We start from the raw sequence: 16,332 nt of genomic DNA, 5'->3' as shown, positions 1-16,332 counted from the left end.
TCTGGGCCCTTCCTGTGTACCCAGGGCTGGACAGCTCTCCTTTTACAAGGCCCTAGGAAGGCTTGTTCCAGGCACCCCTTCTCAGCGCCCCCACAATTGACTCCTTTCTCCTTTGCCACTTGGAATACTGGGAGTCCGCCAGAGTAATGCTCAGACGTCATGGATAGTCCACAGCCCAGTTCTGGAACAGAGCAGAGGCAGGACGTGGGGAAAATGAGTTGGATTTCAAGTGGCACCAGATCCAGACAGGAAATATTTACTTTGGGTCTCAGGGAAGAGTTCTGTTCTCCTTTCCTGGGTTTTCTTCCATGACTGCGCTTGCTGCTGTGTACTTGGAGTATTGAACCATTTATTGAAAAGAGAAAACCTTGCTTTTATTCATCCTTGTAGTGATGAGTGTGTGTGTTTTCTGTGTCAATTTTTAGTCTCTTCATTCAGTATGAGGCCCGGGGATAGATCTGGTTTCAGCCAGGCACTTGTCAAACCACCTGAGGTGGGAATTGGGGTGAGAACCATCTCAGGGACCCCTAAAGAGAAAGACTAAGTAGTGATGGGAGCTGGGTCCTGGCTGGGATCCCCACAGTGCGTGGGGTTTGATTGGCAAGACCCACAGGTCCCCTGAACAACTGTGTGGATTGACGTAAAACGTTTGGTTTTCTGGAGGATGAAGCCGAGCAGTGTCTGGAAAGCTTCTGTGTGTTTTGTTTGGTGGTGTTCCTGGTGGATCTCAAACCTTAGGCAAACTTGCCATGGTTGCAAAAGGTCTTTGGTGCCATGTGTTAAAAGCCTCAAATTAGGAGTGTTACTTCCTAAGTCTCTGGCCCCTCTTGCTTCTCTGTCCTTTCTTCTGTAATTCTCTCATCCCTCTAACATTCCCTCTTTAACTTGCCGTAGCTTTGACTTGGAAGCTTCTGATATGTGGAGGTCTTTAGTAAGTGGCGGCAGTGCGGACAGTAATAATAGTACTGCCTGTCATAATATCAGCTGCAGCAAGCGAGGCACTTGGGAAATGAGCCGTTTCAGAGCTGAAGTTTCCCCGGGCTGAGGTTTTAGCCTGTAAACACTGAAACAGTTGGGTTTTGTCTCTGTGTTTTAGTTTTGTTGTCGTTGTTGAGTTGCTAAGTTATGTCTGACTCTTTTGTGATCCCATAGGCTATCTGTGGGATTTCCCAGGGAAGAATATTGGAGTGGGTTGCCACTTCTTCCTCCAGAGGATCTTCCCAACCCAGGGATTGAGCCCGAGTCTCCTGAATTGGCAGACAGGTTCCTTTCCACTAAGCCATCAGGGAAAGAATTCGCTTGCCAATGCAGGAGACGCAGCAGGAGACATGAGTTCGATCCCTTGGTTGGGAAGATCCCTTGGAGGAAGAAATGGCAACCCGCTCCAGTATTCTTGCCTGGAAAAACTCATGGACAGAGGAGCCTGGCGGGCTACAGTCCTTGAGGTCACAAAGAGTCAGACACAACAGAGCAATTAAGCACTTCTGTCTTTTCACTGAATGGTGTTCCTTCTTATTAGTCTGCATGCTTTTCTGTAGTAGCCCTTACTTCTTCCCTCTTCTGTTACAAATTAATTGGCTGAATGTGTAAGAAATGTGTGTGAAAGTAGTCAGGACCTCAGTGAGAGGGAGGATTCAGGCCAGTGGAAGAGCATTAGTGCGTGTTCTCAGTCATCTGTTGTGACTGCCTCCAGGTCTATTTCTGCTTCATCCTTGCAGAGAGCTGGGATGGGCAGATAAGTACACTGTCTGGGTAAATAAGGTGCCTTTGTCATCATCTTAAATATTCTTGTTAAATATTCTTGATTACACGCTTTAAATGGAAAGAGTAGAGCCTTTTGTATTTCTCTCTCTAAAAACAACGAGGTGTCTGCTTACCTCGATGCAGGTGGAGTGTAGGTGTGTGTGCCTGTGCACATTTAGAGAAAACAGTTCTTCAGTACACTCTCCTGTCCAGGGACAGCTGACACACCTCAGGAGGGCTCCCTTCTGACTCCCAGTTTAGAGTGGGCCTGCCACTTGATGCCAGGCGGTCAGGGGCAGTAGGGGCTAAGAGGACGGCTCTGTAGAGAGGTTCCTTAGACCTGTCCTCTAATCCTTGCCTCTCTATCTCAGGTCTGTCCCCAGAAAGGTGCTGACACCATCGGCCTAATGGGTGTATTCTATCCTCAGGGCCTGGGCAGCCCTTGTCCAGCTGGGCAACACTCCCCAGCGGGTAGCGGGGCTTCGTGTTGCCAGGCCTTAAAGGCCATAGAAAGTTGGATGCAACCTCTGCTTTCCAGTGGGGGCGCTGTGAAGGGGCTTGGGTGTCACTAAGGCCCTGATGTGCTCGGGGCAGGGAGGTGGGGCTTGAGGTGGGGGCCAGGGCCCCCAAGAGAGGCTCTGGTGGGCAGGCCTTGTTCTGGGGGGTTGTCAGTCGCAGCAGAGCCCCCCCGAGCCGGGGCAGGCAGTGGCCTTTGGCCCTGTTTCTCTGTGGACTGGGTGTGAGGACAGCCTTTGTCAGGCCCCGGGGCCACAGGGGCCCGGCTGGAGTGGACTTTGATCTGGTGATGGGCTGGTGGTGCTGTGAGTGTGGGGCCAGGCGGTTTGCGGCCTGCCCTGACTCTGCCCATTGCTCTCCTCCTCAGAGCCGACCAGACATCTGTTCAGGCAACTCAGTGAGAAAGGTGAGTGAGGGAGGGGTGGTCGGCTCTCCCCTTGAGCCCTAGGGCGAGGGTGAGCGGGAGGAGCGGGCGATCGGCAGGGTGGGGGCGACGCGGACGGTGTCTCACCCTTGCTGTCCCGGCTCCCCCCCACACACCTCGCACCCTGTCTCCCGGTCCTTGGTTGACAGCAGGAGCGAGTGACCCCATCCCGGGCTCCTGAGCTCTCAGCCATTCCTTTGGAAGTCCTGCGAAGATGCTGGGAGCAGGAGCCCTGATGAGGCCTTTCCTGGGGGACCCGGGGCCTCAGGCCTGTGTAAGGGGGCTCTTTCTTCTCACCGCTCTCCCCTCTCCCTCCCCCCTTGCCCATGTGCCGGGACCTGGCGGTGGTGGAACAGCCAGAGCTGCAAGAGTGAAGGTAAGGCCAGGGGTGAGGGGACTGTGGACAGGTTGGGGGGAGCTGCCTGGCTCAGCCCTCATCATCATCACTTACTCAGCAAGCACCTGTCAAGCACCTGCTGGGCGCCAGGCTCTGTCTTGAGGGTCCTGGAGATGAATAAGCCCAGGGCACCCTTCTGTACCCTTTTCCTGGGGTGGCAGCCTGCCAGTGGCTGGCCCAAGCCTGAATCCTATCATATTGCCCTCTCTCCTGGGGGCAGGCGGGCCTGTCTGGGTCCTGAGTTCCTGCCCAGGCCCCAGGCCCAGCTTCCCACCTTGAGAGTCCCCTGCGCCGCTCGGGAGCCCAGAGGTTGGGTGTCTGTAGACGTGAAGCCTCCCCAGCCCCAGCAGCTGGAGGAGGAGGGGGGTTGCCCAGAGGCTGGTCACGAGGGGGCCTTGTGCTCTGCACAGCACGCGGGCAGTGTTGGCACGCTCCTGGACTTTGGACAGCCCCCCTGTGCTCGGGGCCTGCAGTCGGAGGCCGAAGGGGCTGCCCAGGAGGAGCAGGAGGAGGTGATGGAGGAGGAGGAGGAGGAGCAGGCCTTTCAGGTCTCTCTGGAGGACCTGGCAGGGCACAAAGGCAGCGAGAAGGGGGCCAGGCCAGAGCCCTCAGGTTCGGAGGAGGAGGAGGAGGAGGAGGAGAGCCTGGCAGTGGCGGAGCAGGTAGCCGACTTTGCCAGCTCCCTGCTGGCCGCCCTCCACTGCTGGCACTATCGGGCCAACGCTTTACTTTTCTCCCGGGGCGCTATGGTGAGGTGTCTCTTTGATCTCCCCTCCTCCTTGCATGCTCCCTGGCACGTGCATGCCCATCCATGAGTCCCCTTCCCTGCTCTCCTCACCCCGCCGTCCTTGTTCCTTCATTCCTGCCAATGGTGTTTCTTAACCCCGGCTCGCTGTCACGCCCTGGTGAGCCCCCGGCATGTGTTGTTCCAGTACTGGAGCTAACCAGCATGCTACTCAATGGGCATGACTAATGGGGCAGGCTGGGGGTGGCGGGGAGGTCAGAGCACCAGGGGCGCATGCCTGGTGGGGATTTCTGAGTCTCCCAGACTTGGCGGTTCAGGCCGACTCTGGATGGCGCAGGCCCAAGGCTGGATCTCGGTGTAGCCCAACCCCCTTGGGCCTCAAGAGGTGCTGTCAGGGTTGGGATGCAGAAGGGACCAGCTCCCTGTTGTTCTGGAAGCTGATGACTGCCCTCTGCTTGCTGCAGGGGAAGGAACGCAGGGAGTCTGAAGACTCCAAGAGCTGCGGGAGGACCAGGAGCCGGTCTCCAACTCCTGAGGAAAAGTGCCTGAACTTTGAGTCTGTCACTTCCCTGCCGGAGGTGAGCGGCCAGCAGGTGGAATGGGGATTGTGCATACCCTCCTGAGCCCAGATCTCCAGCTTTGTAGGCGGTGCTTTCGGACATGGCTCTCCTGTTAGGCCCATGGGGACAGGGAATCTTGCTCCCCAGGACTCTCATGCCTTCAGGAAACCTGTCTGGCCTATGGGCATGTGGCTTGGTGACAGACAGCTTCTTACTCTGAATTAGAAAACCCTGAATTAGAAATTAGTACCCCTCCCTCTGGGGCTTCCCTGGTGGCTCTGTGGTAAAGAACCTGCCTACAATTCAGGAGATTCCTGGATCAGGAAGATCCCCTGGAGGAAAAGGCATGGCAACCTACTCTAGTGTTCTTGCCTGGAGAATCCCATGGACAGAGGAGCCTGGTGGGCTGCAGCCCATAGGGTCGTGGAGTGGGAAACGACTGAAGCTGCTGAATGGCGGCAGCACCCCTTTCTCTGGGCAGATGCAGTCTCTTCAAGGGACACAGTTATTGGAAGTGACCAGAGTTTAGGTCCCCTTGGCTAGGCCTCCTTGCAGAGAGCATAGGCCCTGCCCTGCAAGCATGCCAGATATTTAAATCATGCCTGTCCCAGCTGGCAAAGGACTAAGGTGTTGATATCTACTGGACACCTTCTATATGCCTTGTGTTCTCTTTCTTCCTTCTGTTTTTTGAACCAGCTCTACCAGGGAGATCGAGACTCAGAGAGGTTAGGTGACGTGCCTGACATTGCACAGCTTCTAAGGGGCAGAGCTCAGGTTAGACTTGGGTCTGTGACCCACTAGCCTGGACTCTTTCCTACCCACCCCCACCATCAGCCCAATGCTATCTGTGGGTTATATGCAACGGAGTCCTTTGCTTCCCCAGATATACAACGAAAATTTCAAGAAATCTAGACCTCCAAAGGTGATCCTCACAGCCAGGACAAGACTTATAGCCTGGGTGACATTGGGAAAGGGTTTAGAGTGGTGCTGGTCAATGATAATAGAATGTGAGCCTCATGTGTAATTTTGAATATTCTAGTAGTCTCAGTAAAGGATTATTTAACCCAGTATATCCAGACTATTATCATTTCAATACATAGTATCAAAGCTACTAATGAGGTATTTTGTACTTTTCGGTGTGAAGTTTTTGCAGCGTGCACTAGCCACATTTCAGATGCTTGGGAATCACGAGTGGCTAGCAGTCATTGTGTTGGACAGTGTGGGCCTAGCTCCTGGGTCCCACTGTGCAGATGCTAGATTAGAACGGTTGGAATCAGCTTCTGGTTCCTCAGATTTTAGAGTGCTATCTTGTCTTTTCCCTAACGACCCTTCTGGAAAGCCGCCTATACTGGCTGATTTTACGATTCAAATGACCTTTGATGTGGTCAGAAGGGAGTTGCTGACCTTGCTTCCTCCTTTGCCATCTGCTGGGCAAAGCCAGAGTCGGGCACAAGGGTGAAGGCTGCCTGGTAGGAACCGCATCTCCATCTTTACCCTCTGATAGAATTTCAGCACATGATCCTATTGCCCTCTGGATCCTGACCCACACAGGAGACCCTGGCCCTTCAGGGGAGTCATTCAGGCTTAAGTTTCAACCCAGAACAGCCTCCCTGTGGGGAGCTACTAGGGCTTGAGGAAGGGGAGTCCTGGGGCCGTGGCTCTGACCCCGTGTCGCATGTTCTCACCCTGACCCTGCACCACTCAGGGAGGCTGAGAGGTGCTGCCACTCTGCATTCCTAGAATTCTCCTTGGCGTTGAGGACATAGGCCCAGCACCCCAGCTGCAGGGTGACTGAGGGCCATCTTCTCCTTGCTGCCTCACTTTGAGTGCTGTTCAATCTGATTGCCTGCCTTCCTAAACTGCAGCCCCTTCTCACTAGGCATTGAGTAGGCCACGCTGTCCCCACATTCCACGGGTCCCATGAGGGAGGTTTTTGTCTCATGTGAGCCTTTTGTGCTGTCCCAGGTTGAGCCAGACACCGAGTCTGGGACTGAACAGGAGGTGTTTGCTGCTGTGGAAGGTCCCAGCACCGAAGAGATGCCCTCAGACACAGAGGCCCCCGAGGTCCTCGAAATGCAACTTGACCCCCACCAGCTGCTGCTGGGGCTGGAACCCCCCGATGACATGGCAGAATTCATGGTGGCCGAGAGCACCGAGGACCCTAAGGCCCTGAGCAGTGAGGACGAGGAAGAGGAGGTGGGGGCCCCCCACGAGCCTGAGAGCCTCCTGCCTCCCTCCGTGCTGGACCAGGCCAGCGTCATTGCCGAGCTGTTCGTCAGCAGTGTCTCTCGGCGGAGCAGCCTGGCCCTGGAGGATGGCAAGTCCAGTGGCTTCGGGACCCCAAGGCTGACCAGCCGGAGCAGCAGTATGGTCAGCCTAGAGGATGGTGAGAAGGGCCCGGCCCCGCGTGGCAGCACCACAGACTCCCTGGGCTCTCAGCTCCTTCCAGAAGCGGACCTCAGTGTGGGGGTGGCCGCAGAGAGCGAACCTTCTGTCAATGGGATGGAGGCCCCGGGCCCAGGCTGCCCAGCGGAGCCAGACAGGTCTTCCTGCCCGAAGGAATCGAAACTTTCCTCCCAAGACCGGCAGTTGCTGGACAGAATCAAGAGGTACTACGAAAACGCAGAGCACCAAGATGCAGGCTTTAGTGTCCGGCGCCGGGAGAGCCTCTCCTTCATCCCCAAAGGGCTTGTGAGAAACTCGGTCTCCAGAATCAACGGCCTTCGCAAGCCAGACCCGGAGCCGCAGGCTCCACTGGGGCCTAAGAGACAGGTGGGCTCACGGGCAGCCCTCTTTGACTGCCCAGGACCAGGCCAGGCTGGCGCTGGGGACCCAGCTCCTATCACAGATGCTGAGTTCCGCCCGTCCTCGGAAATGGTAAAGATCTGGGAGGGAATGGAGTCTCCCAAGGGGAGCCCTCCGAAGGGGCCGGGCCAAGGCCAGGCCAACGGCTTTGACCTGCATGAGCCCCTGTTTATCCTGGAGGAGCACGAACTGGCGGCCATCACCGAGGAGTCGGTGGCTGCCTCCCCAGAGAGCGCTTCCCCCACCGAGCCCCGCAGCCCCACCCACCTGGCCCGGGAGCTGAAGGAGCTGGTGAGGGAGCTGAGCAGTGACCCCCAGGGGAAGCTGGTGACCCCACTGCACCCCCACATCCTGCAGCTCTCCCACGTGATGGATAGCCACGTGAGCGAACGAGTCAAGAACAAGGTCTACCAGCTGGCTCGCCAGTATAGCCTCCGGATCAAGAGCAGATCGGTGACGGCCAGGCCTCCGCTGCAGTGGGAGAAGGAGGCTTCCACCATCCCCCTGGTGCAGGAGGAGGTTGGAGCACCATCCGGTGGCACAGGTACGACGGGGTGGGGAGGGGGCCCTTCCTGCAAGCCTGAGTCGGAAGGACCTTTTAGGAGCCAGTTGGCTTCTGGGGAAGTGACCCCCTAAAGAACCTCTACCAGAAAGAGGGTTGAAGTGAGCCCTGGAGCTGTTCTAAAGCCCAAGGGCATGGGGCCACGGGCCTCTCTTTTCCAGGAGAGCAGAAGCTCTTGTCTCCTTTTGATTCCGGACTCCTGTTCCCCACCTTTTCTTCCTTCTTCCCATTTTCCCTTTGATACGGGGGCTGCGGATGGTAAAGGGGATTTGCCTCCCATCACACCCCAAACCCCAGCAACCACCCTTGCCCAGAAGGGGAGCTGCCGTAGCTAGTTCAGAGAGCCCTCACGTCCTTTCGCTCCGGGATTCAGGCAACTCTCTCTCTCCCCACAGGTGTGAGCAAGCCGGGGCCGCCTCTCTCCAACCACGAGCAGCCTGCGGTCCAGGAGCGCAGCCCGCCCAGGCCTGGCTCTTCCATGGAGATGTCGCCACGGCATATCTCCTTCAGCTCCTCAGCCACCAGTCCAAGGACCACCCCACCAGGGGCCTGGCATGGCCCCCGAAGCCCCTTCGACACTGAGACCTTCAACTGGCCCGATGTCCGAGAGCTCTGCTCCAAGTACGCCTCCCGGGACGAGGCACTCCAGACCAAGGGTGGCTGGCCCAGCAAAGTACCAGTCAACCGGAGCCGCTCGCTGCCAGAGAACATGAGGGAGCCGCAGCTGGCTCCCTCTGGCAGGTTGGGCCGCTGCAGCAGCCTCAAGGCCAGGAGGGCCCCGGTGAGCCCAGAGGCGGCCCAGCCCCAGCCTCTGGAGGAGTCTCCACCAAGTGAGCCTGACAGAGGGGAGGCCCTGCATGTCACCGCAGACCTCACGCTGGAGGACAACCGGCGGATGATCATCATGGAGAAGGGGCCCCTGCCTGGCCCTGCCACAGGGCTGGAGGCGGCCAGCGGGCAGGGACCGAGCTCTGCAGCCGCCCAGACGGGGAAGGACCAGGAGTTGCAGGAGTCTGCAGAGTATCGGCCTAAGGAAGAGGGTTCCAGGGATCCAGCGGACCAAAGCCAGCAGGGCAGAGTGCGGAACCTGAGGGAGAAATTCCAGGCCTTGAACTCCACAGGCTGACTCTGAGTCCTGGGGTAGGGAGCAGCCGGGCTGAGGGGTAGGGAGGAACCAGCGCCCGCAGCTGGGCTCACCTTGGCTCACCTTGCTCACTTCACCCCCTTCCCGGCCCTCAGAAAGGCCGCCCCTGGGAGAGCACCTGCCGTGGACCGGGACTTGCCGGCAACTTGACATAGGCCCATACGAGCCCCTTCCCCTGTGAGGCCTGTGTGGCCACTTTCCTTGTATATAGTTCTGGTAAGAAGCCAGATATTTAAACTCATCTCTTCCCAGGGAGAGCAAGCCCAGCTCAGGCCTCCAGCGTTGCCTGGCCACTGCCAGACCCAGGGCCCACCCAGGGGACACATAGGAAGCTGGCCTGGGGAGGCTTTGCTCTTTAACTGTGCCTTTTCTTAGGATCCAGGCAGGCACGTGGCCCATAATTTATTGCTTTCCATCCTGTGGTATGTTAGTGTTCTCGTGCGCACGTGCGTGTATGCGTGTGTGTGTGTGTATGTGTGTGGCTTCTCCCCTCCCAGGAAAAATGTCATGGACTCTATTCAGGTACTTTTGTGTGTTGTCTTGCTGGCCCTGTGGTTGTCGCTAATGTACACACATTTCATTATTTGCCAATGGTGTAATAACCACTGCTGACCAACCAACCGGTGTGTGGTCTCCTTACTGGGGTCTGACTGGGTTGGGAAGGGTCGATTGTGCCTAGAGCTGTCTTAGGGGAAGGCGGGACTTCGGCTTTTTGCTTTCACACGCACTTATATGGAGCCATGCTCACAAACCACAAGACCCAGGTGCTGGTGGGGGAGGCTGGGGTAGCAGAATGTGCAGGAGGGGACTTGTTCTCTGTTATTTCTACTCCTGTGGGCTTCTGTCTACCCATAGCCTGGTGTCCTGTCTAGGGTAAGGTCAGGGGGTACCATGCCAGCCTTTAGCTCTTTTTCCCAAGAGCCAAAGTTGGATTGAAAGGGTGGAGAGTGGGATGTTTTTCTAACAGGCAGATATTTCCGTGACTGGTGCCTTTTATTCTCTCCCTCTTTGGTTCCCAAGAGACATCCTAGGGGGTGAGGATTCTAAACTTAGAGCCTAGGAATATTTTAGGTGGCTTGCAGTATCAGGTGAGGGGTACAAGTGCATGTTTTCTGAGATGGAGCCTCATTCTTCATCTCATTCACAAAAGTGTCTTTGATTCCCAAGGGGTAGGAATGCCTCCCTATTTCTAACTGGGTGTTCTGCCCCTTTCCTTTGGTGGACCAGCCTTGTTTCACCCTGTCTGGCTGGAGCCTGGGAGAGCTGGGGCTGCAGGGCCCCGTGGCAGAGCTGTCTTGCAGGTCTTCTGACCTAGGAGGATAGACTCAGCCTAAAGATGAGTCTGCTGAGTCTAATGAGGTCAAGGAAGTATCAGAGGCAAGAGGAGGCCTTCCCTGGGCAGAAACTGAGCCTGTCTGGCCCACGTTCTACCAGCTGCCTGGAATGGTCTGTGGCCACTTGCGCAGTTGCCGAGGAGCATGCTGATTCCTACCTAGGTTTCATTCACCCAGACTAGTTGAAACTGCCTATCCAGAGATGATGGATTTCCCAGGTGGCACAAGAGGTAAAGAACCCACCTGCTAATACAGGAGACAGAAGAGATGCAAGTTTGATCCCTAGGTTGGGAAGATCACCTGGAGGAGGACATGACAACCCACTCCAGTATTCTTGTCTGGAGAATCCCATGGATAAAGGACTCTGGCAGGCTACAGTCCCTAGGGTCGCAAAAAGTCAGACACGGCTGAAGGGACTTAAAGCGCACTCACTCCGGAAATGAACCCCAGGTGTGTGGATTCTGATATTCAGATCTCTGTCCTGCTCTCCATGCGGAAAGCCCTGTAGCAGTCCCACAAGATGGCTGAATGCATGAATCAGTGAGTTTTCTCAGGGTCACAAGTGAAGCACAGCACCTGGGCAGAGTTGTTTCTATGATACTCCAGGGACAAGTCATTGGCCTGGCTGTACCTCTGTCTCCATGGTGGTCCTGGGTTCACAGATCCCGCCTTGCTTACTTAACCAGCCCTCTTCGTCCAGTTCAAAGGGAAACAGGCCAAATAGAATTATGGAGCATTATTGATTTATTAGAAAAACTAGTAAATGGGTTTCCTCTGGTTTCGTGGAAGCACATTTGAGCAGGTGGAGGACAAGACCCGGTCGGCCCCAGGGCCAGCCCCAGATTGCATGGTCTGTGCCCGACAGGGCTGCAGTCGTCTGCCGCCGCCTCCTCCGTTGCATCCTCCCTGAGCTTGCTTGTCCAAGGGACCGAGCCATGGGGTCTTCTGGATCTCTGCCCCCTCCCACTGAAGGGAGGAAGGAGATCCAGGGCCACCCTTGGGGACTCTACGTGCCCTCCGATAGGCAGGAAGGAGGGGTGGGGTGGCAGGGAAGCCGAGCCTCCCGAGGACCCTCCTGACCTCCCTCAGCCACAGTCCATTGAGGCCAGGGGACAAAGGGGAAGAAGAGAGGGCAGGGGGACCACCTGACCATGCCCAGAAGGAGCTTCCTCTAAACTGCTCTGGGGAGGAAGCCTGATATGCTGGTGTGGACTGGAGCTGTTTGGGGATACTGTTAAAAGACTGCAAAGTAGAAAATATAAGGAGGAAAAGAAAAAAAACCTTGCCAGGACGCCAGGAGCTTAACCCCCCGCCATGTGGCTCAGAGTTCCAAAGCTGGGTGCCTGCAGTTTCATTCCAGTTGGTCAAGGGTCTTGGGGCCTGTGTGACGTGGGAGAGGGGTGCATGGGAATGGGAAGTTGTCGGTAGATGGTAGGTCTCATGCAGCTGGCTGCTGTCCTTGCCCAGTCCAGGAGCCCAGGGGTGGTGAAATCCTAGCTTTTCCTTGAGGCCCTTTCATTCTTGGGAGTGTGGAGTTGCTTGCTGAAATTCATCACTTCAGAAGCACACGTGGAGGGGAAGAGGGTGGCCCCTAGTGTCTTGGCTCCCACAGATTGGCCCATGGGGACAGCTGAGAGAGACTTGCCACCACCTGCTCTTCAGCAAGGAACATGCTATCTATCCTGGAGCAGGACATGCCTTCAGATGCACCTGAGGCCTTTGTTATTGCCAGGTGAGTGTCACTACCTCTTTGCCTCCTGCCTTGGTTTCCCCTAGGTGTAGAGAGGTTGGTGAGTGGTAGAGATTAGGTTCCCTGTGGATGCACAGAGGGCCACAGGGATAGGTGGATAGAGGACACATGAAGACCCTGGCTCCCAAGATGGGACCACGTGTCAGGCCCCGTCAGAGAACTTCCCTCCTGTGGTTCTTGTCTGCTGAAGTTGCCTTCCCTTGACATAGTAGTAATTGATCTCGAGCACTAGGGGCTCCTGGGAAGGCCTAGTAACTCCAGATGCTTATGCCTGTGGTTTCTGCCTTAGCCTCACCCACTTCTGGGGGATCATCTCAGTGTGTCTAAGGCTCCTTCCCATGGGGAAGGTGATGGAAACAGCAACTGTAGGTCCCAGGGTCCTTTCCACTCTGCCCAGGGGAGTGTCTGCTGCCTGCAACTCAAGCCCTCTTTTGGACCTAACCCAAGTTAAGATGCTGGGCCGGAGCTGTATTGCTTTCAGAGGGTAGTGGAAAGAATACTGTGGAACCAGTGGTCTGTTCCCTCCAGATGTCTGACTTTGGCAGCACGGGAACAGTTATCCCTGGGGAGAAAGGCTGCAGGACCCCTTTTGGCTGTACCCAGGATTGGGGGGCAGATACCCATGTAGCCTCCTGACTCAGGCCAGGCCCTTCAGGAGGACCTGTGCAAGGGTACTTGCCACACCTCAATGGCTCCGGCCCCAGCATTTGTCCCAGGTCTCCAGGGGTTGTTACGTGGGTTGTAATACCCAGGTGTGGCTGCATCTGCCACCTCAGGGTGACAGGTCGTGAACTTTGCTGTCGGTCCAGCCAGCACCCTCAGGTGGTGCCAGCTGCAGACAGAACGCATGGAGTATTTGGCTGTAGGATGCTCTAATGCAGGTGCTGCGGTGTCCATCTCGTATGGGGACCTGCACTGTCTCCCTCTGGGACCTGGGGTCTGAGTGGGGTGCTGCTGGTCTGGCAGCTACTGGGAGTGCGGCAGACCCCAGGGTGGAGAGGTGGCGCCCGGGGCAGTGTGGAAGTCTCATCTGCCACCTTCCGGCCTGAGCCCTAAACTCCAGCTGTAGTTTTAAAAAAGAGGGCCGGCTTGAGAGCTTACGGTCCAACCACCGCCTGGCCCAGTGGCAGCAAGGAGGTGCTGGAGGTGGCGGGAGGCCCCTTGCACTTAGGACCCATCGATTTTGGACAGTGCCCCCTCTTTTTGTGGGAGGAGGGGCTGCGGTGACCCCTGAGGTGGGGAGGCAGCGGCCCCTGGCCCAGAGCTACCTGAAGACTCCCTCCTCACGCCCCTGGGGGCAGGTCGGGCCTTCCCAAGGACCTCTTCTCTTCCCCTGGCTGCGACCGAGTGGGACAGGACCCCAAGCAACACTTGCTTTCGGAGTGGGCAGCATCTCAGGAATCTTCCCTGGTGGCTCAGAGGGTAATGCGTCTGCCCGCCATGCTGGAGACCCAGGTTCGATCCCTGGGGCAGGAAGATCCCCTGGAGAAAAAATGGCAACCCACTCCGGTACCCTTGCCTGGAAAATCCCATGGGCGGAGAAGGCTTCGGTCCGTGGGGTCGCAAAGAGTTGGATACGACTGAGCGACTTCACTTTAACTTCTCAGCATCTGAGGAACCCCCATCAAGCCTTCTTTTCCAGCTTGTGTGGGAATAGGGGGGGTGGGGGCTGGCGCCCTCGGCCCCGGTAAGGAGGGTGGGGAGAGGAGGGTGTGGGCCTCAAAAACCGTTTCCTGCCCCCAGACCCGGAGGCCCCGAGGGCCCGCGGAGCTGGGAGCCGCGTCCCTGGAGCCCGCGCTCGCTGTGTGCGGGGCGGAGGGCGCGGAGGCAGACGTGGGCCGGGCGGGGCCGGGCGGGCGAAGGCAGCGATCGAAGTGCAGCGGGGCCCACGCCCGGCCGGCCGGACAGAGCAGGCAGGCGGCAGGCAGCGGCGGCGGCCGGGCCGTGGGCGGGAGGAAAGCCCTGCCGAGGAGGGAGGCGCTAGTCCCTGCACGTCCCAACGACGCACCGGCTTCACCCGCCGGGCGCCCGAGAGGCTACTTCTTTTTGGGGAAGAAGCTGAATCTCTTCTCCTTGTCTTTCTTGCCGAGGCTGGCGTCGGGGCCGGTGATGGGGGGAAGGGGCAGGCTCTGTGCCTTGACGCGGATGCTCTGGGACTCGTTGATGGCCGTGCTCACGCCCTGCAGCCAGGACAGCATCTCCTCCTGCAGGGCGGGAGGGTCAGGACCCGCAAAGGCCAGGGCGCCTCTGGGACCCTTTCTGAGGGAGCCTGAGGCCAAGGGGCTCGGGTCCCTCCCACCTGCCCCTTGTTGAGGGGGTATCAGGGCCAGGCAGCCCTGCACTTACCTCATCCTTGCCGTGGAAGAGCCACTCGCTGCCGTTGCTCAGCCTAGGGCAAAGGGTTTCCCCCGTGGCCACCTCTGGATCTGACCCCCAGCCCCCCGAGCTTTCCCATGACCAGGACCCTGTCAGGCAGCACAGCTCCTTGGGAGGTAGAAATCAGGGCCACCAGCCTCTCTAATTGGAAAAAATCCCGGAGGGGCACCTCAGGCCTGCAGCCGGTCACATACAGCAGAAGCTTGACTGGCCACTTAGGCCAAATCGGGCCACCAGGGAAGGAGCAGTGGACAGGCAGGGCCTCACCTCAGCTTGAAGACGTGCTTCTTCTTCTTGTAGTTGGCAGCAATCTCACAGATGGCATGTCTCAGGGCCAGGGGCTCCTCCCCATGGTAGGGCACCCCCAGGGCCAGATTCTTGGCATCCTTATAGAAGGCCAGCTCACTGTTCCTGAGCACACAGTACAGGTTGTTCCAGGACCTGTGAAGGTGCACACAGGCAGGTCACCTACAGTCCTCACTTGCATGCTCAGCTGCTCAGTCGTGTCTGATTCTTTGTGATCACATGGATGGTAGCCCATCAGGCTCTTCCGCCCACAGGATTGTCCAGGCAAGAATACTGGAGAGGGTTGCCACAGTCCTGACACAGCATCTCTATAATCAGTTCCCACAGCTTTACCATTTTTCTTAACTACACCAATTTTACCATGATCAATAGTAATACATTTTACAGTTAAAAAAATTGCAATTAAAAGTAATCTGCATGTGGGATTTCCCTAGCAGCCCAGTCGTTAAAACTCAGCACTTCCAGTGCAAGGGGCACACATTCAATCCCTGGTAGGGGAACTAAGATCCCACATGCCACATGGCATGGCCAAAAAAACCCAATCATCTGCATGTAATTCCACTACCAAGGTCTAATATTGTTAACATTTTATTTATTTCCTTCTGGTTTCTTTTCTATTCACATATATAATTAAAATTGGATTATACTATATATTCAATTTTATTTTGTACTTTTAAGTTTAACACTATGTCTTGAGTATTTCCCCATCCTCAAATATTTGAATTCTCAAATATTTCTTGAAAATAAGTTTAATAGCTATGTGGTATCCTATCACAAATAAAAGTAATCCCTTTATTGGTGGACCTTTTAATACTAGAAAATTTATCCACATTTGAAATAGTATTATGATAAACATCCTTATGGAGCTTCCCTGATGGCTCAGGGGTGAAGAATCTGCCTGCCAATGAAGGAGGTGCAGGTTCGATTCCTGGGTTGGGAAGATCCTCTAGAGAAGGAAATGGCAACCCACTCCAGTATTCTTGCCCGGGAAACACCTGTCTATGGGGTCGCAAAAAGAGTCAGACACAACTTTAAAGAACAACAGCAACAAAACATCCTGATGCTTTAATCTTTGCCTATAACTCCGATCTTAGCTTGAGATATAGTTCTAGAATTATTGAGTCTAAGACCAACAGTGTAAAGACCTTTGCAAAGCACTTTCATAGCCACCAGCATATCTGAGTCTCACTCGTGCCTGTGTTCATTCAGTTGTGTCCGACTCCTTGTGACCCCATGGACTAGAGCCCGCCAGGCTCCTCTGTCTGTGGGATTCTCCAGGCAAGAACACTGGAGTGGGTTTGAGTCTCCCTACAGCCCATGAGTCTCACTACAGAACTGTAACATAAACAGAGCTGAGTTTTGTTTTGGTGGTAGGGGTATTTTGTTTTATTGATGATAAATGCCTGGTATAGTGTGCTAGCACTTTTTTTAAAGGAACATATTTGCACAAATCAAGGCTCAACTCAAATGGGAGGTTTGGTGAGAACAACCAACACATGAGCTCATAAAGGAGTTCACCTGAGCTCCTTCTTTGACAAATACAGAGCACGTTGTCCTTCGACAGTAATGAGTGCTGAGAAACATTAAGCGCTTCTTCCTCCTCTTCCTCACCCCCCCTCCCCCCGCCAACTCCTTTTTGAGGGCAGAATGATGGAGAACTAGCAGAACAC

At 55.9% G+C, this 16,332-nt stretch overlaps 2 protein-coding genes across 6 annotated transcripts in view; one reads left to right on the top strand and one right to left on the bottom strand.

The window, feature by feature from the left end:
* The window catches only part of PLEKHG3 (pleckstrin homology and RhoGEF domain containing G3), a 43,472-nt gene extending 33,956 nt beyond the window's left edge, over positions 1–9,516 (top strand). For 3 of the 5 annotated variants that reach the window (XM_043918937.1, XM_043918938.1, XM_043918936.1), the window contains 6 exons: positions 2,627–2,665; positions 3,040–3,059; positions 3,491–3,829; positions 4,290–4,403; positions 6,351–7,734; positions 8,148–9,516. In XM_043918937.1, the coding sequence (XP_043774872.1) occupies positions 2,627–2,665; positions 3,040–3,059; positions 3,491–3,829; positions 4,290–4,403; positions 6,351–7,734; positions 8,148–8,878 (2,627 nt within the window). In that variant the 3' untranslated portion in view covers positions 8,879–9,516. The remainder of the gene's footprint in view (positions 1–2,626; positions 2,666–3,039; positions 3,060–3,490; positions 3,830–4,289; positions 4,404–6,350; positions 7,735–8,147) is intronic. The other 2 variants (XM_043918939.1, XM_043918940.1) reach the window with 2 other exon arrangements.
* A 1,440-nt stretch (positions 9,517–10,956) lies between these two features.
* Positions 10,957–16,332, bottom strand: part of SPTB (spectrin beta, erythrocytic) — a 130,589-nt gene continuing 125,213 nt past the window's right edge. Inside the window, exons 34-36 of the mRNA XM_043918935.1 lie at positions 14,624–14,797; positions 14,327–14,369; positions 10,957–14,184 (exon numbers count right to left, since the gene is read on the bottom strand). Coding sequence (XP_043774870.1) covers positions 14,017–14,184; positions 14,327–14,369; positions 14,624–14,797 — 385 coding nt within the window. The 3' untranslated portion in view covers positions 10,957–14,016. The remainder of the gene's footprint in view (positions 14,185–14,326; positions 14,370–14,623; positions 14,798–16,332) is intronic.

The sequence above is a fragment of the Cervus elaphus genome, chromosome 12 (genome assembly GCF_910594005.1).
Source record: "Cervus elaphus chromosome 12, mCerEla1.1, whole genome shotgun sequence".
NCBI classification, from domain to species: domain Eukaryota; kingdom Metazoa; phylum Chordata; class Mammalia; order Artiodactyla; family Cervidae; genus Cervus; species Cervus elaphus.
The sequence above is the reverse complement of the archived record's forward strand: the minus strand, read 5'-3'. Positions and strand labels throughout refer to the sequence as shown.